This window comes from Cheilinus undulatus, linkage group 21 (assembly GCF_018320785.1).
Source record: "Cheilinus undulatus linkage group 21, ASM1832078v1, whole genome shotgun sequence".
NCBI classification, from domain to species: Eukaryota; Metazoa; Chordata; class Actinopteri; order Labriformes; family Labridae; genus Cheilinus; species Cheilinus undulatus.
In genome coordinates this window covers 29,327,994-29,351,882 of record NC_054885.1, presented here as the reverse complement: position 1 = coordinate 29,351,882, position 23,889 = coordinate 29,327,994, and the positions used below count along the sequence as shown (strand labels likewise).

The 23,889-nt window shown below is 37.6% G+C and overlaps 1 protein-coding gene across 1 annotated transcript in view; it reads left to right on the top strand.

The window, feature by feature from the left end:
* Positions 1 to 23,802, top strand: part of LOC121529285 (ras-related protein Rab-26) — a 137,812-nt gene extending 114,010 nt beyond the window's left edge. Inside the window, exons 6-9 of the mRNA XM_041817081.1 lie at positions 10,336 to 10,401; positions 16,502 to 16,558; positions 19,208 to 19,284; positions 22,285 to 23,802. Of these exons, the coding sequence (XP_041673015.1) occupies positions 10,336 to 10,401; positions 16,502 to 16,558; positions 19,208 to 19,284; positions 22,285 to 22,384 (300 nt within the window). The 3' untranslated portion in view covers positions 22,385 to 23,802. The remainder of the gene's footprint in view (positions 1 to 10,335; positions 10,402 to 16,501; positions 16,559 to 19,207; positions 19,285 to 22,284) is intronic.
* Positions 23,803 to 23,889: the final 87 nt, after the last annotated feature.

Here is a 23,889-nt window from a genome sequence, read left to right as displayed (position 1 = left end):
AAAAGTACAACTTGTGCCTGTTTTTTCGCTTTTTTTTCCCCCAAAAACTCAAGTACAGATTATTTAAGGAAAATAAGCCAAATCTTTAAATGTTGACTGTGTGATGCAAAATTCCCATTAAAATCTGAATTCATCCCATTCAAAATACCAGACAGCTGCAGCTATGTTACTGATAGTTAACAGCTTCTTCCATCAGTGATACTAAATGCCATGTGTTGCCTTCATCAGTGCCTTTGTCTTTGGAACAAAGAAAGTATTCCCACACCATCAGGTGGCCTAGTTTGTCTTGTATCCTTGAGTAGAACTGAGCCTTACCTTTTAATCTCATTGACAACAAAAGAAAAAGATACAAGGCTACATCAGAAATACCCTCACATGCCTGTTCTAGTGACAACTTGTCTCGCCAAAGTCACGCTGCAGCCGCCAGCTGCTGTGCGGCTCCCTTTTATCTCCCCTCCTCTCTGATACACGTCCTCTGTGTCTTTGTCATGTCTTTTACTGTCACCGTCTGTCTCTCCATCTTGCCGCTTTTTTGGCACCTTCTCTGTCTCTTACTCATATCTCCCCCTCCGTCTCATCAGTCTCTGACACTGTTATCACTTCTTATTTCAACTGTTGAGAAGGCAGCCAGAGTTACAGCAGTACTTCTGTCATTTTAGCGTCATAAAGTTTAATTTACGAGAACAAAGACCACCTAATTACTTCGTCTTTTCTTAATACAGACTCAAGAGTTCACTTTGACATTTTGAACAAACTCTCAAACTAACTTTTTAATTCCTCTGAGCTTTATAGAAGTGAGAACAGAAGTCGTGTTTATCTAGAAAAACAGAAATTGAGCAGCTGAAGTCCACAGGGTCTTGAAAGCTTTTTTTTTTGTTGGCCCTTTAAAAACAAAACTCCCACCTGCAATCGATTTTCTTGACACTGTTTTTTGACTTTTCTCACCAGGGCAGCGAGCAGTGGAACAAATACCCGTGCCAGCTACCGTATCACATTGTCATTGACATTTGGCTCAATGAGCATTTGACCAGATCCTGGACAAGTTGTTGAATAAAACATGAACCAAACGCAGTTTCTTCAGCCGTGGCCACTGAGGGTATCAGACAGTTGAATCCTGTTATTTTAAAGCCTTGTTATTGTAGCCAGGTTTCACTACAACAATTCACAAATGGAGATAGAAAATCTTTGTTTGAAACCTCAGTCTTTTTACATTTCTGAGCGGTTTAATCCACTGAACAGATCAAACATGTGGGCCCCCATGTTTGTGCAATTAAGATGGTGTGTAGGAGTTTGCTTGCAATGTTTAATAATGAAGAACAATCAGGTTGCTACTACTGGGTGCCATGGAATTTTGCAGTTGGATTGTATAAGGAACTTGGCAATAGTCGTGGCATTAGCCTTTAGAGATTTTAGTTTGAAATGGGACACCCCAGCACTTCTTCAGGACATTTCTAATCAGAGGATAGTGGCTCAAATGTGTAAGGATACCCAATATTGGATTTGATATGCCAATATTTGTTTAAATCTGTTTAAATGTAATTAGACCTAAAAATTTTGTCCTTAAAACACACAATATAAAATCTGAGGATGAACAAATTCCAGTCATTAAACACGTTTTAAATTGTAAGGATTCCCCCTTAAACTTAATTCACTTTTTTGTTCATGTGGCCAATATTTACATGCCGTGAAAAAGTATTTGCTCCCTTTCTGATCCCTGAGTTTTTTGCATATTTATCACACTTAAATAATATGCATTGTCAGCAGTGAGGCCTTCTATAGAGAGGTGTGTGCTTTTCCAAATCATGTCCAATTAATTTAATTTACCACAGGTGGACTCCAATCGAGGTGTAGAAACATCTCAGCAACAAGCAGGAGAAATGCGAGGAACCTGAGCTGTATTTTAAGTGTTGTTGCAAAGGGTCTGAATACTTATGTCAGAGTGATATTTGACTTTTTTATCTTTAATAAATTTGCAAAATTTAAGTAGATTCTTGTAAAGGATGCACAATATCATCAGCAAGATTTTTGTCTGCAGATAGATTTTATATCAATTTTCAAGTTAATTCTGACTACCATAAGGGTGGAGTGAAAACATGATGGGGATGTAATTTCGGTAAAGCAAGTTCTTCTTTTGTTGACTCCAGGGCTAGTTTTGTGTATTTATGGCCTTTGTTTGTAGAGTTAAAAAATATGTGCTTGAAATTGATGCCAGAAGAGTAAATGTGAAGTTAGTCTGATTCATTGGTGTTTTTATCACAGTTAAATAGGACTCAGCGGAGCCTCATGTTTCAGGCCGTGTTTACAGCATGTGGATGAGATATTGCAAACCAGCTGTCACTGTTTGTTCAGCTTTTCACAGAGATATAAAGCCTCTCAATACTTGGCTGTAGAGAGTAGTATCTTTATTTCTGTAAACCGGTTTACTCAGTGGATATCACTTCCTACAAACAGGTTTCTCTCACTCTGATAGATGTATTCTTACTCAGGACACCTGTTTTTCTACTTTTGTGTTTCTCAGCCAGGTCTTTTTGCTATAAACAGGATTGCTTTTGTTTTAGATTTCGTCTTTTTACATGATGATGTTTGATCACATTTTATGGATTGATCTATTTTTCTTTCTATCGAGTCATTGCACATGCCATTCCTCCTCTCCTGCAGTTAACACATAATAGGATAGTTCAGATCCCATGGCTGGAAGTGACAAGTGGCATCATCTGGAATCGATGATTGTATCCACAAAATGACCCGTGTGGGGGGGGAAGTGCTATAAACAGCTGAATGATCTAATTACAAGTTACGGTCCATCAACAGTAATTGCAGCATATGGAAGGAATCACTCAGAGGAAAGCTGTCGCATCTTACCCTGCAGAGGTTTGTGTGGACGTGCTGTGGATGGAGGAAAGTTTAAGTGGGAGACAGATGAGAAGTAACCTTTATCTCAAAGGTCGGACGTACTCGCCAATATGTTAGCTAATTTGACCGACAGAAGAAACCTCATACAGACAGAGAACTTTAAATGATAGAACCCTAAGATGCTTTCACAAAGAAGCAACAATGACAAGCAGATGACCTTGCTTTGTTTGTGTGAATGATGAGAACCTTGAGAGCTGAATTATGGATGAAGCAAGTGATTATGCAAAATATTCCTCAGAAAGATCTCAACCCTTCAGCTCTTTGTTGAAAAAGACTGGTGATGCAAATTCAAAAAATCAAACCCAGCATTTTTAAGTTTTCCTAGAATAGATGTTCCCTTCTCGACAGAAAAAAGCCTGTCCTGAACCCGGCACAGGTGGAGCACTGATGTAATAAAGGGCTCTTAAAGGTACTATATTGAGTTTTCACACTGAAATCCATACATTAATTAAAAAACCTATTAATTCTGTCTTACAGACATATTTTTAGTTGAGCATTTGCATTACTGTGAATACTTTTTCAGTTTTGAACGTCTATAAGCAACTAAAAAAAAAACATAATCTTTGCATCGGGGACACTAGATAAGGACCAGGCAGTATCTATTTTAACACCATCAAAGCTAACCCACCCCACCCCCCACTCACCCAACCACTAGTATCTAAGAGAATTTGTCATGTTTATCTGTTTTCATTAACATCCCAGCATAATAGGCCTACATGACTTGTTCTTCACTAAAGACATGCATAAACTTCCCATTATTACAATGGTGTCTTAGGGCCACTGTTGGGTTAAGAGGTGCTGAGATCCCTGGTTGGGAACCACTGATCTATCCCCTCGTCTTTAAGCTACGCTTTATTTTAAAATTCTTTCCACATGCCTTTTTGACAGTCTCTCTGCCTCATCCTGAACTTTCAAACAAGCTACCAGCTAGCAGCCAGAGATTAAAAGGCAGATTAAATTATCCCCTCTTCTTTCAGCTGTGTGAACATGTTTCAGACATACACTACATCAGGACTGGTCTCTCACCTTCTTTGCTAACTGTATTTGCATTTTTTAATTCCTATGAGACTGCAATGTAAGATCATTTACAGATGGAAAAAGATTCCCGTACCACGTATCCATAGCTGCAGTAATGTGAGTCTAGTAGCAGCTCTGCAGCTACACAGAGGGGCAAAAGTCAGCTGTTGCATGCCACCTTGGATACATTAATTGATGGAAAAACTATATTTACGGGGTACTCAAATAGCCTAGTTGTTAAGTTGCGCCTGATGTATTCAGGTGACCTTGATCTAAGTACAGCCTGTGGTACCTTTCCTGCATGTCTCTTCCCCACTCTCTCATCCCTGTTTCTGATTCTATCTTCTGTTCTCCTCTGTGAATAAAGGCATAAAAAGCCTTACAAATATACATTAAAAACTGTAACTTAAATTTAATCAGAGGCTCTCAATTTTTAATGATTAAAAAAATCTGCACATTAAAAACAACTCTACAGCCAAACTCCAGGTCTCTTTGTTACTTAGTTTATTTTTCATTAAAAAGCAGAAACCCCTCAGAAGTAAAATAGCCAAACCTGTTTTTTTCAACTGTGTTTAAAGGATAAGCCCATCAGATATTGAGAGGCTCCTAAGTTGAGTTGATCAAAATCGTATCATGCTCCATTTTGGATTTTTAGAAAACATGTAGTCATCCTAAGAGTCAATATTGTATCATATCATGATGGAACTTATGATTTACACCCCTACTGTACAACATATTGGACAAAACCTGATTAATGTCAGCCATTTCATTTCTGAGGAGGGCCTTAGAGTTCAATCTGCAGTTGCTGGCGTGTTAAAAATGCTGTCTTAAATGAACTTAAAATCAATACCAACAGACAATGAGGTGGAGCTGAGGCAGGTCTTAAGCTTCCTGACAAACAGCTACATTGTGCTGGCTTGCAGTCAACCATGGTCCTAACTATGCATAAATCAATATTCTTATTAAATTAGAAAAAAAATCACTCCTGTGCAAACGTCATGAAGTATTCTGTCCAAAACTGATTTGTGACCCAGGTTGTAAACAAGTTTACTTCTGCTGAAAAAATGAACCTGTGCATATGACCTCTGACGCTTCTGCAGCCAGCCTCAAGTGGTCACTCGATGACTGGCAGTTTTTTGTACTTCTACGTTGGCTTCATTTTTCAGAGGTTGTTGCTTTGAAGAGCTCCACTTCACTCACATTCACTGCCTAGTCCTTTTTTTTTCATCCATTAGGAATGTTAGCACTCCACAAGGTGTATAAGGTCAACCACAGTTTTCATTTTTCTAATCAGTTTCATGTAATGAGGGAGAAAAGCTGTTAAAAGTTGCCCTCTTAGTTTACACTCTGAATAATCCCAGGATTTGCAAGTAGCTTATGGTGCAAAAAAGAATGGATAGAAAAGGACATGAGCCCTAAAGTCCCAAACTAATAAGCTATAGGTGAGGACTTTTGAGCCTTTTTAATGATGTCTTTTATTATTTTATAAATACTTTTGCGTATTATTATTAGGGAGAGGTTGATTTATAAGATCAGATTGCTGATTATAGCTGAAAGAAAAAAATCCAGGAAAAAAAGCTTTTGTATTTTTTAAAGAATATTTTCTTGTTCCTTTTTTGAGGTTTTCCTCTGATCCTTTGAGAGTCTATGACTTGCTTCTGATGATGAATTGCTCGTCGGGGGAAGTCAGATCTTTTATTTATAAGCACCTGCATGTTTGAGGATGGTCATGTAATACTAATCATGTGGGCCTGCAAAGGCCCATGCATCATTCTGTTGGATGATGGGCCGACTGGGTGCAGCCTCAGAGCTCCAGAGTTTGGAGGTGGGATGGTTTAAAAGCCTGAGGGTAAGATAGCTGTAAAGAAATTATAAACATAGTGTAATTTGCTTTAGCTGCTTCATAAAAATTTTTGCAGCCAAGACAAATTAACAGTGAAATTAAAGTCTAAAGCATTTTTTTATTAGGAAAAGTGTGAAAACTAAATAAGTAATGTAAGTGCTATACAACACAAAACAAAAACAGAATATGAAGTGTCAGAGGACAGTAAACACAAATTCAGGGGAGTGGGATGTAAACTAGAAAAGCCTTAAATAATTTCTGACATCAAAACAAAGAGAAAACAGGAACCAGCAAAGAGGTACAGCAGCTATGTTAACTGTTAATACATTTGTATTCATCTAAAATGGCTTAGAAATAGAATTGACATGAATAAAGAGGAGTCAACTCTTAATTGATAAAGACTGAAGCCATTTTTTATAGGTAGATATTTTGCTCATTAGTTCTCTGAAGGCATCAGATGCATTGACTGAGGGATCACATTGTCATCTCCATACCTTATAATCTGTTTAGTGCTGGCTTTCAGATCATGAAGACTGCGGTGATTCACGGTTGCATCTCAGAAAAATGGAGTCCAGTCAGTGAAACCATGTACATGGGAGATTTTAGAGCGCTTAATTCTTTCCTCTGTTGGCAAACTTTATGGAGAGGAGGATTTCCTTTGCCTGCAGCCCCTGCCCACAGTAAAGCTAGAACTACCAGTAACTGGTAGGCCTGCATGATACAACAAAAAAGCATAAAATCCAAAATTGCAACAATGATTCTGCATTGAGAAACATCTGTGACATGTGCATAATTATGACTGTATATTAGGCCTACTCTGAAAATTTTTAAGAATAAGGAGGATCTGTTCATTTTTGAGAAAAACTCAAAACTTTTGAGATCATAAAGTCGTAATTAAGGAGAAAATTAACTCTTGATTTTTTCAAGTTTAATGTCCTATTCGCACAAGATTAGTATGACCTAGGGACCTCTTGTAACTTGGAATGATCTGTGGTTTTAATCCTGAGAAGCAACATGTCTGTTTGCAGAGTAACTATTCCAGAGCAAATGACAGCCATATTTCGGCACATAAAGAGGTCCACAGGTAATACTAATCCCGTACGAACCAGCATCTCTGTAATTTAGGGTGGTAAATGTTTTGTTTTTTTTTTTTTTCTTAGTCCATGCAGTGTTTTCTGATGGAATAATAAAAGAGGCTGCTCAGGACTTTGTTAACAAAGTTTTGACACTTATAGGTTATAAATAGTGCTTCTTTTTCAGTGACTTTAAGCTTTTGTGTAAAATGGCTTTATTTCACTTATGCATTTGAACTCTGCTGTCCAAATGTGCCTTTGTGCACCGCTGCTTTCCTAATATGCACAGAGCCTCTGCTCTTCCTCTTGAAGTTCCTGATCTTTTATCAGTATTAGTCAGCTGTGTATTTCATGCATAACACAATTTACAAATTGGAATTTGTCACTCAGCATTCAGTAGTTAGGGTACAGTAGCTGATCTGCACAAGGAGGGCTGTTTTGGATGTGTAATAATCCCAAATTTATAGAGAACAGAAAAATATCAACAGCCATGCCACACCTTCAAGTTTTCCTTCAGAAATGCCAGTAAATTCAAGTGTATTGCAGACTTTGCTTATCCCACACGAATGCAAGGCACCAAACACTGACGCCAGTGGGAGTTTTTAAAATGATCAGAAGTCCCAATGTAATACTTATCCCATGTAAATAAGGCTTAAGTCATAAATTTATGAGTTAAACTCAAATTTTTAACTTTAAAAGGTCATAAATTTGAGATTTACAACCTTTTTTGATTATAAAGTAGAGAACAGCCTTTAGTGTGAAAAAACATACCATATAAAGCCATTTCCCTTGAACGAGTACTGCATTTGCAAGCCTTATCATAATACTTTTTTCCAGGGACTGGGCATTAAGAAAATATAAGTGATTTTAAGTCCTCACATTATCGTTAGCTTTTGCACTTTACTCCTGAACAGTGCATGCAAGGCAATTTTCCTTCATACAACACATTGAAAACTTTGAGACAACTTTGATCCACCCAGTGTTTTAAGTTTATTATCATAAATCATCACTGCTTGGACTTGAAATTTTTGAGTTTTTATAGTCTGGATGAATGGCATTTATTTAAACTTTAAAAATCTTTGATTTTTTTCTGTAAATGTACCATTTTTTTAAACTTCAACAAATTTTGAGTTTGGTTTCTTGTAAATTTACAACTTAATATACTTAAATGTTGAGGTTTTTCAGAGTAGAGAAGAGTTTGTACAAACTTGCTCTGAAGTTTTTTCCTTTGGCATGATAGTAGGAATGTGGCACTACTTTTTATAGTGCTAACTAAAGTGTTGGGGTAGTTATTTAAAAAGCAATCCATTTCTCATAAGTAGTTACTTTTTAAAATAATTTAGTAATGAGTAACATTTTTTAGTTACTCACAGCTAAAAGTACCTAGTTACACTACAAGTCACATTACGTTTGCATTACTCCTTGTCAACTGAGATTGAGATCTAATGTATTGGCACTGTTTCTTGCAGTAAACTTGCAAGGATAAGAGAGTAATGTCAACACAAGAGGAGTGGTTCTGAGACAGGACTTGGTGTATATGTGTGCCATGAGAAGTCTGTCTGTAGTCGGGTACGACTCAGTAAAGTTGTTCTAATAAAGTCAACTAAAGACAGTAACTTCCTCCTGATAATTCTGCATGAAATTCTAATTAGAACAAACCCTAGTCCTTATAACAGACAGACACAATATCTCTCCTTTCTGCTCTTAAATACAAAAAAGGTGACAGTAAAGTTGCAAAAACCACACCAAAACGGCACCTCCCAGCCAAATATGTCCAGAACAAGGCCAAAAAAGGTAGCATTTCCTCCATCAGTATACCTTTCCAACCTGCCAGAAACATATTTATCTCAGCTTTTGTGGTTACCTGTTATTGTTGTTGAAAGTCAAGCTTTGGCTGATTGATAGGTGTCGGCCTCATGCAGTTATCTTGTGCATCACTTGGGGTCTGGGGATCTTAAGGTACGAGCTTTGTGTCGCTGCCTTTGCAGGTGTTTGGAAAGATTTGATGTGAAGTTAAGCAGACAGATTTGTTAAACATCACATTTTTGTCCTTTTGTGCAACAAATCCAAAGTAGCATTCATATCTCCACACATCTAAAGATGTCCTTATTTAAAGCACTTCACCGTTTCCCTCCTCTGGACTTGAGCTGAGGCATCAATCACCTGGATCAGTGAGTGATGCATGAGCACGCAAAAGAAACGCTTAATTTGTTTTCTCCAAAGTCATTTTTATACTACTTGTTAGAACACTGCATCACCTATGGAATAAAAAAAAAATACTTCAGAGTGCTTCTGAGTTGCCAGAAAATTAAAACCCCAAAACTACTGGTTACGGTTGTTGGTAAGTAAAACAGCACCTAGTCTACAGTGCATCTACCTTTGAATGTGCTGACTCAACTATCATTCTCCAGCCTAGTCTATTGCCCATAATCTGTAACCCTGCAATGTTACTAATGGACATAAAAATCTTCACAGCTCTTTAATATGCTCACAATCTGACAACAAGCTGAACAGGGCAGAAAGTATCACTCAAAGGCTGTGCATAATACTATAGGCTATGTGTCCCTGAAAAACTGCAATATTCTAGCTTACCTTAGGGTTACTTAATTTGTCGCAACTTCCTGTAGAGATCCAAGTATTGTTTTATGATTCTTTGGCACATGCACATTCTCGCAGCTAGTCGTGTCAACACATTGCCCATCTCATCTCCTGTTGTTTAACATGACCTTTGGCTGGAGGTGACCCCGCTGAATTCCCTCTACAAGCTTGGAGTCATCACCAGAATTAATTAGAGGAACTGTCAGAGGGGGAGCAGCTCCGAGGAGGGACTGCTGGAGAAAAGGCTGATTGATCTGCAGCCGGTCAGAAATCCAATGTGGAGTAATTCACTCTGGGTACAATTAAGCTTTGTGCTGAGATGAGGGATATTATTTCAGCAGGTGGTGTTTGCAGGTGTTTGTCTGAACTGATAAAATGCTCACTAACAATAATGGATGGTTCAGGTACAGTCAGTGATGCTTTTTGCTCCCCGTAAAGCTGTATCTCCCCCTGTGTAAAGACTGTAATTAAGACAGTACACAGTGTTGATTAAACTAATGATGAATGTGTCTGTAACTCTTACGTTTTCTTTCAGGATTTCTCACAAACTCTTTCTTTTATCCTTTTTCTGTCTTTATCCTTGCCTCAGTCTCATCTAATCTTTGTGCTTTTTGCTTCCATTTTATCCAAACCATCTTCTAAATGTCGCCATTTTTTTCCTCCTCTTTATTCGTGTTATTAGATTTAACACTCAGCCTCGTCCTTGTTGAAACCCAGACACGGTTTTCTTTCCTAAAGCCCCTTTTTTATGTGAATGACACATTTCCACTCTTTTCTCTCTAATGTCAGGTTGTTCCTTTTTATAGGTTTTCACACCCATAATGTCTTATTGTTCCTCTAACAGTGATTCTGTCCTCTCTCTCTCTGCTCTTTGTCCTTTGTTGTTGCCAGGCATGGCTGACTGAGATCCATGAGTACGCCCAACAGGATGTGGTCCTCATGCTGCTTGGAAACAAGGCAAGGCATTGTGGGAAATATTTATGACTGTAGGTAAAGACAAGAGAGGCAGATACACAAGGGCTTTGACTTCAACGCTTTAACAGGGTTTTTGATGCCAACTTAAATCCAGGTCAAGCACGAGCTGAAGCCAAAGGTGAAGTGCAAAATAACTGTAGTAATTCTAGCATCTTCTTAAAGCTGCAGAAGCACCAGAGCTCACATGCACACTGCATGTTAAGATAGTGTTTTCCATGGTAGAAATAAAAATGCTTACTGCCTGATTTAAAAAAAACAATTCCCCTTAAATCCCACATACTCCAATCTTTGCTAGTGATATTACATTGTCAATAATTTCCTATCAAATTAAATGCAAATTACATGATATTTAGATGTGCAATAGACTTCCAATCTGTAGTCAATTACATAAACCTACTTCACACTGTGACAGTGCAAAGTTTGTTTACAGAATGTCGCTAAAGCTGGTAGTACCAGCACCACCAGCATTTAGTCCTCTTTGCAGGTTAACACTAGAAAGACCATGGAAGTCATTTAGACGATTTTCATATTCATATAACTTCTCTGATTTAAATATTACAATGCTGCTGCTCCATAAGTTTTCCTAGAAGTGTCTGTATTTTAATTTTGGACCACTTTCAGATGTTTAGTAGTTTAAATAAACCAGGCTGAGGAGGTTTTAGGCTGTTATTAGTGAGGGTAAATGTGCTGATCAAGGACTATTTTTAATGACAGTTTCAGGAATGATCATGATACACAGACATCTTTATCCAGCTATTATAGAGAGAGACATATCCGACAACAGTGTATTGGCTGTCATTAAAACATTTCATCTTGGTTTCATACACCCAATATACCTCAGAATTTACAAATGAAAGCTCATCATTTTATTCATTTATACAGCACATCTAAAAACAGCATGAGGATCAAAGTGCTTTACAAAAAAAGGCAAGATACAAATAAACATATATTCATACAACAACACAATAAACAGGGACTGTGAAGAGGGAATAACACTGGGTTATGTTATGTTAACAGACAGGGATGTTAAAGACGATCTTATTTGTGTCAAAGGCCAAAGTGAAAAAGGTTTGCTTTGAGCCAAAGAGGAAACTAATCATGCAAAATTAGCAAAATAATGTTAACAATAATGAATGAAAAAAAAGGATGTTGCAAGTTTCTTTGACTGTGTTGCTTTAACTCAGCTTGTAAAATTTATCCTGCTGAAGGCTTGATTCATGTAAACTTGATTCTTCTGATTAAAAAAAAACACAACAACAAAAATGGCTCTGCGCTGTTAGCGTGAAAATATTTCTAAAGTTGATGACAGTAGGTGATAACAACCCTGCAGTATTTATTGGAGATTTCATGCCCATACTCTTTGGTGATTAGGACAGTTCCTTCCCCAAAGTATTCTTTTTAGAAAAAAAGTTTGTTTATATGATTTAGATTTTATTATTTGACCTTGGAAAGGGGGTCAAAATTGAATGTTTCATCATCAAATCAGATTCAACCAGTTATTTTCTTGTATGAGTGTTGAATGAACTATCTTTTGTGTTATATATGGAATGACTGAGGTTAGCCATTATGATAGAAATGTTGACAAATGTCAGCATGAATGAATTAAAATGTACATGTTTTAGTTATTTCATTTTCAAAAGATATCTTATCACATTAAATGTATTTATGTTTGTATTGAGTATCTATCATCAGAGATATCAAAGTTTGTATTCTAACAGTCACAATGACCTCTCACGGCCTTTCTAGTGTTAATGTCCACATCCCTGTGCCAGATGTCAGTGATGTTTGCTTTTGTTATATGCAAGTATAACCTGAAAAAGCCTCAAGACAACTTCATTCTCATTTCCTACACCAAAGTAGTGCTAAACAGCACTGCTCCTACAGCAAGGCAGCAGTCAGTAAGAACAGCTACAGCTGTTACTAGTGTCAGGCAGCTGCGGTACACCTTAGACAGAGGACTGTGGTGCCTTCACTGATCAATAATAATAATAACAACGACTAGGGCCCTCAAGATTAATGGTATTAATCAGAATTAGTTAAGATCCACAATTAGTGCATCCAATTTTTCTAATTGCAATTAATAGCATGCTTTATAGTCTCTTTCAACACCCTTTGGTTAAGCCACTACAGAAATCCAAACAGGAAGTTGATTACCCTTAGTTTAAGACAGTAGAAAAAAACAGAATACAACAAAAACAGCTTTAAATGAAGCTGCTTTATGAAGTTTTGGGAAAAAAGCACCAGTTGTTATTTGATTATGTGACAGATGTAAAAACTTGTTTAACCGACTTTTGATTCTGGTGGTGACCACTCAGGGATCAAACTTTAACTGTTACGCTGGCTAATCACGCATTTCCCTTGAATGTGAAGTGATCTGCTCATGCCAAATTCACACTGAATTCATTCTTCACAATTCCTGCAGTTCCCCCATGATCTTATGACCTCTCCTCCAGCTGCTCAGTGCTGCGCTTCAGAAACTCATCCATTAGGGCATCAGGTGATGTACAAAGAAAGAATGCAGACACTGAGTGTGTGAATTTGGGGGTTAGAGATAGAATGCAAACTTGGCCATTTTGATTAAAATAAGGATTTATGCATTATAAGGGCCACAGCTGATGTAACAAAAAGCCAGCACATTGTAGCTGCTTGTCAGAGGGCCTAAGATTCTCTGCCTCTTTGTTTCTAGGCTGACTGAAAGTTAGTTATATTTTTAATATTTTGGCCACTTCAATTCAACTTAAACCAGCTGCTTCAGTAACTCAGTGGCTGTCATCACTGAGTTCATCTGTTATTTTCTGCAGTCTCTTTCTGAAATACAGCACATAAAAAGGCTGAGCTGTTGGTTTTGTGTCCAATTATTTCTTTAGTCAACCTTTGATAAAGCATTTTACTTAAATAGGTAGCTAAATGTATTCTGTTTTATTAAGTTATAGCTTTTTATGGGCACATAAATCATTATAGAAATGAGTTATTGGATGATGCAGCAAACATTGATTGAATTCATTCTTCTAAATAGACTCCTGTCTGGGTAGTAACACACTGCTGTATCTTTTTCTGCTCCTGTCCATTTTGGTCCAAAAACTATTCAGAACCAATCAGTGAGTCACGCCGTTCACCGCCTGACAGGCGCTTTGATTACATTGAATGTGGGCACTGAAGTTTATTTTGAGACTGTGACTCACTAGAGAATCAAACGTGTATGAATATCCGGCTTAAAATAGTTCCAGAAACTTCACCAGTGACTGCTGTTTTAGTTGTTTCCAAAAAACTACAGTGCATCATCTTTCAAGGAACTTATTCAGCTTTATTTTCTTAAAATAAAAGTTAACTTCTGAGATATTTTTAAGATTCAGATCCTTAGTACCAAAACTTCAATAGTGACTAATGTCTCAGTAAGCTTTCTAAAAACTGCAGTGCATCATTTTATAAGGAACTGTTTTAGCTACTTTTCTAGAAAAAGAGGTTTATATTTTTTAAGATTCAGATCTTCAGCAGGAACAAATGGCCTTGTGTTTAAAGCTTGCATGAGGAATGACTTTCTTGTTATGAAACAGACTGGAATTAATATGAATGCCTTTATATGACATGCTAAAACACACAGGACTATCAGCAGCAAGACTGATTACCTCTGTATCGTTACTGCTAAGATGGAAAACCTCTGCTGGAGGCTGGGTGTCAAAAGTGATTAACAGCACGTTGTAAAGAAGCCCTTTTTTCCTTTTTCCAGACAAAGATTAGAGATGAGTGAGACATTTGTCTGTTAGAGAAAGAAGGATGAGATTTTTCATCAGTGAACACTGCAGTGTAACAATCTTACAATTGCATGTAGCAGATTCTTTTGTCCAAAACAACATACTCACACTAAGTACAACAAAAGAATGGATCTCAATAGTTTGGAACAACATTAGAAGATGCTACAACTGCTTCATCAACAAAGCAATGAACCTCAGTGTTATCCATTCAAGCCACAGCCTGCTTCTTTAAATCATCATAGACTCAAAATGAATAATTCATGAGTTAAAACACCTCTAAATAGTTGTTAAAGCCATTGTAATATTTGTTGCTGCAGCTCATATTAATGCCACAGACAGGTAGACTGATTAGACTCCTTCATGCTGTGGTTAATACAGACATCTAACTTTGAGAGGAGAAAGCACACCTTTTACCTCGTTACTGTGCTTCACATTAATGACACGGACACAAACGCGTGATGTTTTGGTTGTTATCTGGCTGCTCTTTGGTGTTGAAGAGAAATATGGATCTGCACTGTGAGTCCAATTTCAGATATAAAAATAACAAAAATGTTGGTCATGATATCAGATTAAATCTGGCCCATTTCTACCAACAACCACAGTCTCCACTGTCAAAAGTCTAAATTTAGCTTGGTCGAATTGGACTCTAGGGTAAAATTGCTAAATGCTAAATAAGCTGTTAGCTACGTGCTACATCCATTGCAACAGCAGTTTTGGTCTGACTCTTCTCCTTGTCAGTTGGATTGTGGTATGTTTTATGTTTTTATGAACACCTGTGTTTTTACCACACAGATCAACAAGTTGTTCCTCTACTTCTGACATCCATCTAACTTTAAGCTTCATATTCACTTTGGTTGTAATGGCTGTACTTGTGCTTCCTCCTTCCTGCTTGGCTATTGCTCTGTTCCCTTTAACAGTCCTGCTCATGGCTCTTTGCCTGTCAGATTTCTGACTGTAGACATATTTTTGTCAAGGGCACTAAATCAAGACTCAAATTTCATTTAGTTTCCATTGGACATTCAAAATCTATATTCTCGACTTTGGGTGAATCTATCAAACAAAACATATCTGTAGCTCTTCTACCTCTCAGCTGCAGAAAACAGGCGTTCAAGGTGCAAAGAACACACAGGTATGGTTTTACATCAGATTCAGGGAAAGAGAGTAAATGTTTTGACTAGAACTGTTAACTAAAAGGTCATCATGTTTTTATGGACTAAAACTGAACTAAAATGGATTTTTTTGAAGACTAAACTAAATGACAGTCTGTGCTCCTCTGGGATGTTTTTAAATCCTCAAGAGTGATAGGGAAGAGTTCCTGCTCCTAAATGAACTACCGAAACTCTCTGACTTCTTGGTGTAACTAAGTTGAAGTGCTTTGACATAAATTTCAGATAAACAATGTTGCTTGATTTGAATTTCTATTTGCTGTTTTGGTTTCAACACTGCATCTTAGCAACCATTTGACTTTAAATCCAGAAAGTAACCTTTTTAAAGTTTGAAGTACAACAGCAGGATTTGGAAGTCAGAAAGCATTAACCTAAAATGACAAAGCTGCAAGGACTAAATTTTTAAAAATCTCACTTGTAAATTTCAGTATTGGGACTAAAAACTGTCTTGCCAATGAGAAATCTCTTTTTTGGCATCAGTAGTGCTACATAAAATATATGTACAAACACAAATAGAGGAAACTTTCATGTACAGAAAAACATTTTGAAAGATGTTTTTTTTTTTTTAATTTTGATGCCTTTATTGTAGAATAGGACACTCACTGGAGTAAGAAAAAGGGATGAGATTGGAGAATGATGTGATATATTGCAGAGGGTTGGAGTTGAATCTGGGCCACCCACTTCAAAGTGGCACCACAGAACTGCTATGCATTCAGAATTAAACAAACTTGAAGCCAAGTCTGTCAAATTTTGGAGTCTATATTCCTGATATTTTTAAAAATATTTCTAAAATTAGTCTGGCTCTTCTCAATCACACACATCTGATGATATGTCAACCTGTTAACGTGCAAATATCAGTGTTACACTATTTTTTGTATAACTGCCATGAACATCTCCCCTCTGAACAGAGAACAGATGTCTCTGCCTTGGAGCTCTGTCTAGTTTCAGTCCCCAACGCTCCATATCAGTCCTTAATTATCACTCTGAGAGCCAATCTTGACTCATTAGCTGCTATCAGACCTGAACACCACCAAAGCTTCAATGTAAACTGTGGATAAATAGTGAAGATCTGCCCAGTGGTAGGTGGATACTGTGGTTTTTAGCACTGATGGTGGTGGTGATGATGCTCACATGTGGTGACCTTGTTTTTTCCTGTTGCACCAGGCTGATGCCACACATGAGAGGGTGGTGAAGAGGGAAGATGGAGAGAGGCTTGCAAAGGTAAATATTTGTTTTCTCCCTAGATACACAGCTGCTAGAATAGAGGAGAGTTTTAAATTCAGCTTTTGTTTTTATTTAAATGACCCCGTGACGGTGTAGCCAAACTAATCATTTCCAAGTCAAGAAGAGAAACTCCTCCCAGCGCTGCTACTTGTTTTAAACTGAGAACTCTTTTCCATAAAATCTTCACTTCATCAGTAACTTTAAAAAGTAGATAAACTGGTCAGATTTTATGTCTGTCATCTGGCAGATCCCTCTTGCAAAGCTTCATATTAAAACATTTGTGCCCAGTCTGAGAATGACTGGACCAATCAGTGCCATTAAAAGATCAAAGGACTTTCCTGCTAACTTTTCTTTGCAGAGACAGTGTTTTTGAGTTGTATTCACCAACTGTTCACTAATAGAGAATGAAATAAGTTGCCTGTTGCATTTACACCTTGGAGCAGTACACTCCTACTACATCATGTTTTATTGCTCTGATTGGGCTGTAATGAATGTAACAGACTCACTGAACGTTTATCTAGCCATCCTCTGACATTTTTTCAAAGGTTCTGCCCCCTCCAAAAGGCAGCTGTTATCACTGTTTACTATCACTGGAGCCAGTTGGTAAATTAAAATCTTACTGAAGTTTTTCAAGAGAGGGGCAACAACATCTCTTCCACCAAGAAAAACTTTCAGGCCTGTAGCTACCACCTTTTTTTCCTCAAATGACGCTGATTGGTCCGATCATTCTCTGACTAGAAACACGTATTTCAGCTTAAAGCTTTGAAAGATGGATTTGCCAAATATTGAGTTAGAATCCGGTCAGTCTATCTGCTTTGCTAGGTTAGTGTGTATACAGCAGTGATAAACGTGTGGTCATAATCATGATGACACATCTCATTACTTCAGTAAAAATTAAGATTTTTCTGGTTTTGAAAAGAAGTTGGAAATATTCTCGGTAATGCAAGTGCTCAAGTAGAGAAGTAAACTACATAGGAGTAGTGATTTTTTAAATTTCAGAGTGAGAACTCTCCCTGTTGTACTTTTAAATCAAAGGTCTCATTTGTGAGCGGTTGAAGAACTGATTTCTCCTTTCATGTAATTTTCCAAGGTATTTGTCCGACTTATTGAATGCCTGAGAAAGATGAGAAGATTATCGATAAAACAGAAAGGGGAAATTATCCCGGGATCAGTTCTTCATTTCATTCTTACTGCATATTGCCCAGATTTAGACTTTCTCCACTGTGAGAAAAAAAATACCACCTGCAACCCAAAAAGATAAATAGGACAGCATCCACCCTCTGATGTATTGGCCACTCTGTAGGTGATAAGACTTAAAAGATGAATATTTATTCCTTCCTCCTGTATCATCAGTAAAATTTATGTTTCTGAGATAAACCTTGGCACAGCTACAAATGAGACCACTAAGCACTGAAACCAGGAGCAAACATTTGTTTTTATCAAATCTCTATGACTGCTGCAAAGCAGCATTGCTCACAGAACAAATAGAAAACAGCCGAGCAATTCTCTCCACAAGTGGAAGCAATAAAGTGCTGCTAAGTAACTTAAGGTTCAGCACGGGGTAAAAAGCACATCAGTTATCTTCGCTGTGGGCTGACACAAATTCCCCTGCAGAGGCAAAGCTGGGAGACAAATTTATCACCGCTGTGCTGGATTTATCAAAAGGAAACAAGTTCACCACTGCCGTAAAGTTCAGTGGGGTTTTAAAACTAAGATTTTAACATTTATAGCCAATCAGAAGCAGCATCATGTTGAGAAGTGTTTCATCATCAGTTATGTGCTTTACTCCTCTGCGACCAGTTTCACAAAGATGAACTTTGACATTGTCTGAGATCTAACAGTCAGACTTCAGATGTCTGAAATTATGCTCTGCACAAAGATGGTTCTCAGTTGTCTTTTCATTAATACAGACAGGCAATGAATTCTGGGTGGATTGGATTTTTTTAATCAATTTTTCAAGCGTGGCTGACCTTGAAACAGCTTTAAACTTTCATCCTTAATCCCTATTAATGTTTGCCTTTTGGATAATCAACAGTTCCTGTAACATTTTCAAGGGAAAGGCAAGAAAAACTTTACTTGGGAAAAAATGCAGTCATGACAGTAAAAAAAGATTAAACATGCACAAGACTTAAACTACAACAACTGTGCATGTGTTGTTTAAACCACAGATAATGAGCTTTAAGCCCTACCTTTTAAAATGTCAGCTTTGTTAGTGTTTAGGTGTTAAAACGACTCTAGCTGCATCCATGGGTCTCTCACTTAAATCTTTTCTGAAGTCTTAGTCCTTCCTGTCAGAGACACATGGAGAGACATAAGGAAATGAAGCAGATGAGGGTAGAACCTGGAAATATGTCATGAAATGTCCTTTCCTCTGTAGCGTCATGTGAATTGATTTCCGTTTGTGATGATGGCATCAGCTGATCATCAATCAGCCACCAGCTTTAACAGCCGTTTGTTTTTAAATACAAATAACAGCACTTTGTCCGTGTGTTACCTGATCACACAACTAACGAACCACATAAAGAACAACAATCAGTCTTCATATGCGTTAAAACCTCCTTTAGAAAATTTAACACAGCCCTCACACCATAATATACATGTAATTATAAGATCATTCTGTTAACCATTGTTGCTTTAAATCTGCAGGAGTTTGGAGTTCCCTTCATGGAGACGAGCGCCAGGTCCGGTCTTAACGTAGAGCTGGCTTTCACCGCTGTGGCAAAGTGAGTATCATTCTCTAAGGGTTGCTTTGTTGTTTTTATTCAGCTACATACAGTTGCAAGAAAAAGTATGTGAACCCTTTGGGATTTCTTGAATTTCTGCATAAATTGGTCATAAAATGTGTTCTGATCTGCATCTAAGTCACAACAATAGACAAACACAGTCTGCTTAAACTAATACCGCACAAAAAATGATATGTTTTCATGTTTATATTGAACAAAACATGTAAACATTCACAGTGCAGGGTGGAAAAAGTATGTGAACCCCTAGGGTAATGACTTCTCCAAGAGCTAATTGGAGCCAGGAGTCAGCCAACCTGGAGTCCAATCAATGTGATGAGATTGGATGTGTTGGTTAAAGCTGCCCTGCCCTATAAAAACACACACCAGTTTTGAATTTGCTGTTCTCTTTGTTGCCTGATGTGAACCATGCCTGGCACATAAGAGCTTTCAGAAGACCTACGATCAAGAATTGTTGACTTATTTCTAAAAGCCTTGATGTTCATGTGTCCACAGTAAGACTGTTGACAAATGGAGAAAGTTCAGCACTGTTGCTACTCTCCCTAGGCGTGGTCGTCCTGTAAAGATGACTGCATGAGCACGTTGCAGAATGCTCAATGAGGTGAAAAAGAATCCTAGAGTGTCAGCTAAAGACTTACAGAAATCTCTGGCACATGCTAACATTTGTGTTGACAAATCTACAATAAGTAAAACATTAAACAAGAATGGAGTTCATGGGAGGACACCACGGAGGAAGCCACTGCTGTCCATAAAAAACATTGCTGCATGTTTGAAGTTCGCAAAAGAGCACCTGGATGTTCCACAGCACTACTGGCAAAACATTCTGTGGACAGATGAAACCAAAATTGAGTTGTTTGGAAGGAACACACAACGCTGTGTGTGGAGAAAAAAAGACACAGCACACCAACATCAAAACCTCATCCCAACAGTGAAATATGGTGGAGGGGCCATCATGGTTTGGGGCTGCTTTGCTGCCTCAGGGCCTGGACGGATTGCTGTCACTGATGGAAAAATGAATTCCCAAGTTTATCAAGACATTTTGCAGGAAAACTTAAGACCATCTCTCCACCAACTGAAGCTCAACAGAGGATGGGTGATGCAACAGGACAACGACCTAGAGCATAGAAGTAAATCAGCAACAGAATGGCTTCAACAGAAGAAAATACACCTTCTGAAGTGGCCCAGTCAGAGTCTTGACCTTAACCCGAGATGCTGTGGCATGATCTCAAGAGAGCGATACACACCAGACATCCCAAGAATATTGATGAACTGAAACAGTTTTGTAAAGAGGAATGGTCCAAAATTCCTCCTGACTGTTGTGCAGGTCTGATCTGCAATTACAGGAAACGTTAGGTTGAGGTTATTGCTGCCAATGGAGGGTCGACCAGTTATTAGCCTAGGGGTTCACATACTTTTTCCACCCTGCACTGTGAATGTTTACATGTTTTGTTCAATAAAAACATGAAAACATCATTTTTTGTGTGGTATTAGTTTAAGCAGACATGTGTTTGTCTATTGTTGTGACTTAGATGAAGATCAGAACACAATGTATGACCAATTTATGCAGAAATCCAAGAAATCCCAAAGGGTTCACATACTTTTTCTTGCAACTGTATCTGCATACAAGGACATAGATGTTGTAATGGCAACATTTTAAAGATGTGTGTTTGAATAGTTAAATGAAAACTAATGGAAAAAAAAAACAACAAAAAAAAACAAGGTATGATGCTGCCCCCACCATGCTTCACCCTGGGTATGGTGTTCTTTGTTTTCTTGTACTCTCATATTCTGGATATGTGGTTAGCTGGGAAGATGGGAGCCCTTTCTTGTGAAGAAAAACATCTAAGCCTATCTACTTTTTTCACAAAAAGAACATCAAGTCTCCAAAAAGCACAGGAAAATTTGTTAGGGTCTGATAAGACCAAAATTCAAATTTTCTGATGACGGTTGTAAAAGGTGTGTTTGACACAATAAAAAAACTGCATATCACCATAAGAGCACCATACCCAGGCTGAAGCATGGTGGGTTGAGCATCATGGTTTGGGGCCGTTTCCTCAGCTGGAGCTGGAGTTTTAGTTAAGGTGAAAGGAGTTATGAATAATTCCAATTATGTGTGAATTTTGGCACAAAACCTTCAGACGTCTGCTCGAAAAATGAAGATAAATTCCACCGCATAGGGTTTTTCAAGGCATGTGGAAGTGAGGCACTAATGAGAAAACTGTTACGATAAAACATAAATGTCAATGGATTGAACCAGTTGGAGCCAGTTCTCAATTCCCATCCCTATTCAATAAAATTTTTTTAGTCTGTGGTTGTGAATATTTATTCAACCAAGTTTTTATTAATCCTGCAAAGACTTAGGTTGTTTTTCAGTTTGTTTGTATATGTCAGTGGTTTTCAAATCCTGTGTCAATGTAAACTGGTGTGCCATGGGATTTTGTACATCTGTATGTTATCACTACAACTATACAACGAAAAAAATATAATATACTTTAACATTATGTTAAAGAAGCCATCCTGCATAGTGTAGCTTGAATATTGTGTGAAAACCACTGGTATATGTTATAAACTACATTTAAGGTGTAAGAAGTTCTGAAATGACACATCTTGCTTTCATTTTTTTTTACATCACAAACAGGGCATTATCAGGGGTATGTAGACTTTTTAAAGCCACGACATATTAGTCATTATTATCTATTAAGGACTTGGTAAATGTCACCTGATTAACTTCAAACTCCATTTTCAAGTAAATCCAGCTTCCTTGTATTGATATTAAACAGAGATTTAACATGCAAAAGGAAACTTCTATATCATTCTGCTGGGGGAAGGTCAAACATCCAATGTCGAATGTTGATTATAACTTTGCCCACTTCCTGATTGTGGTTTTTCGAGTAACTTTAATATAACTTGTCGTTTCTAGTGTTAATAGAAGTTTGGTTCCCCTTTTTTCATTCTGATCTCGCCCTCTTCCTTTGTCCCAAGGGAGCTGAAGCACAGATCTACAAAGGATCCCAGCGAGAAGTTCAAGCTGCAGGAGTATGTGAACAAGGAGATGAAGGGCGTGGGCTGCTGCAGGTCTTAAAGCCTGCCCCGGTCACTCTGGATCTATTTGTATGTGTGTATTTATGTGTGTGTGGATCACTCATGTTCATATCTGGCCTGATCAGAGATGAGGAGTCAGCTCCAGCGAGGTAAATATTTTCCATCTCTCCAGTCTCTGTCCTCTGAGCCCCTATCTGTAGTCCTGTGCTCATCTCTCTGCCAGCCTCTCTTGTTCGTCCTCCTTCTGCAGCTGTGAATGTAGCCTCGGGTTATGGTTTGCAACAGACGAAGTTAAGCGCTGCTCACCTCAGTCATTTACATAAACAGACATTATCTTCCATAACTGTAGCTGCATGATAATAAATCTACTCCTTCATTGAATCAGACACCAACCAAATAGCTTTGCACAACTTGGTGTAGTTTTATTGTGAAGGGATTTAATCACATCAGAATTTATGCTCCTCTTTTTTTTTTTAACAATACCATCAGAATGAATGTTCCTCTAATAGCTGTATAGTGATGTCTCCTGTCTATGGTTCAGTGTTCATGTCAGTGATTCAACAGGCTATTAGGAGCCAAATTAGCTCACCAGCATTAACTCAATCCAAGCATTACCATGATTCAGCCGTGGGTATTTGAGAATATGTATTACTTCTTAAACATATAAAAGTAAATGGGTGTTATTTCTTTGGTTTTTATGAGCACATGTTCAGAAAAAAACATAATTTGCCAAAACAATGATTCTTTTAATGGATTTTTAGCAAGAAAAGAAGTATAAGATAGTTTAAAGGAAATTTTCAGATACACGGCGTTGCATGGTCACGAAATGGAAAATATTTTTGGGCATTTTTCCGATGTAAAAAGATTGATGTTGAATCTTGGAGTGCTCTAATGCAACCTGTTTGATATTTTCTTTTGTTTTAGATTCTAAGAAGAAATTCACTTACTGTATGTAATCTATATCTACTGACAGACATGATGTAAATACTTTTTTCCTGCTTGTAAAAGATGATTTTGGTGAGGGAAGGATAACAGAAATGGTAATTTAAAGCAGGCTGAGCGGTATAGATATGTTTATATATTGATAAGTATTATATTACACTTAGTTTCAATGTCTATATGAAGGTAAAAGTGCAAACATTAGTAGGCCGCTTGCTTTTAGAACAGTTCATTAATATATAAATGGAGTACATAGTGCCATGTTTTCTTACAGCGTTGACTAGTATGTTTCTTAAAATCATATGTTCTCCATGATAGAAGCATATGCCTCTTTTTATACAACTGTTGCTTTGATAGAATTCATCTTAATCACCAAAATCGATTCTTTGTACAGTATTCACAGTATTTTCCAAAGTAGATGTTCAAAGTAATGTACCAATTTTTGTTTTACTATTTTTCAATGTGCAACTCCTTTCTTGTAACTCAAGTTAACTACAATAAAAACAGAAGTAAATGTGACTTCAACCCTTTTAATACTGACCATTTCCATTTTCAGGTAAACTGTCTTTTCCTATGACTCCACAGTGACTTTAGAGCATGAGGTAC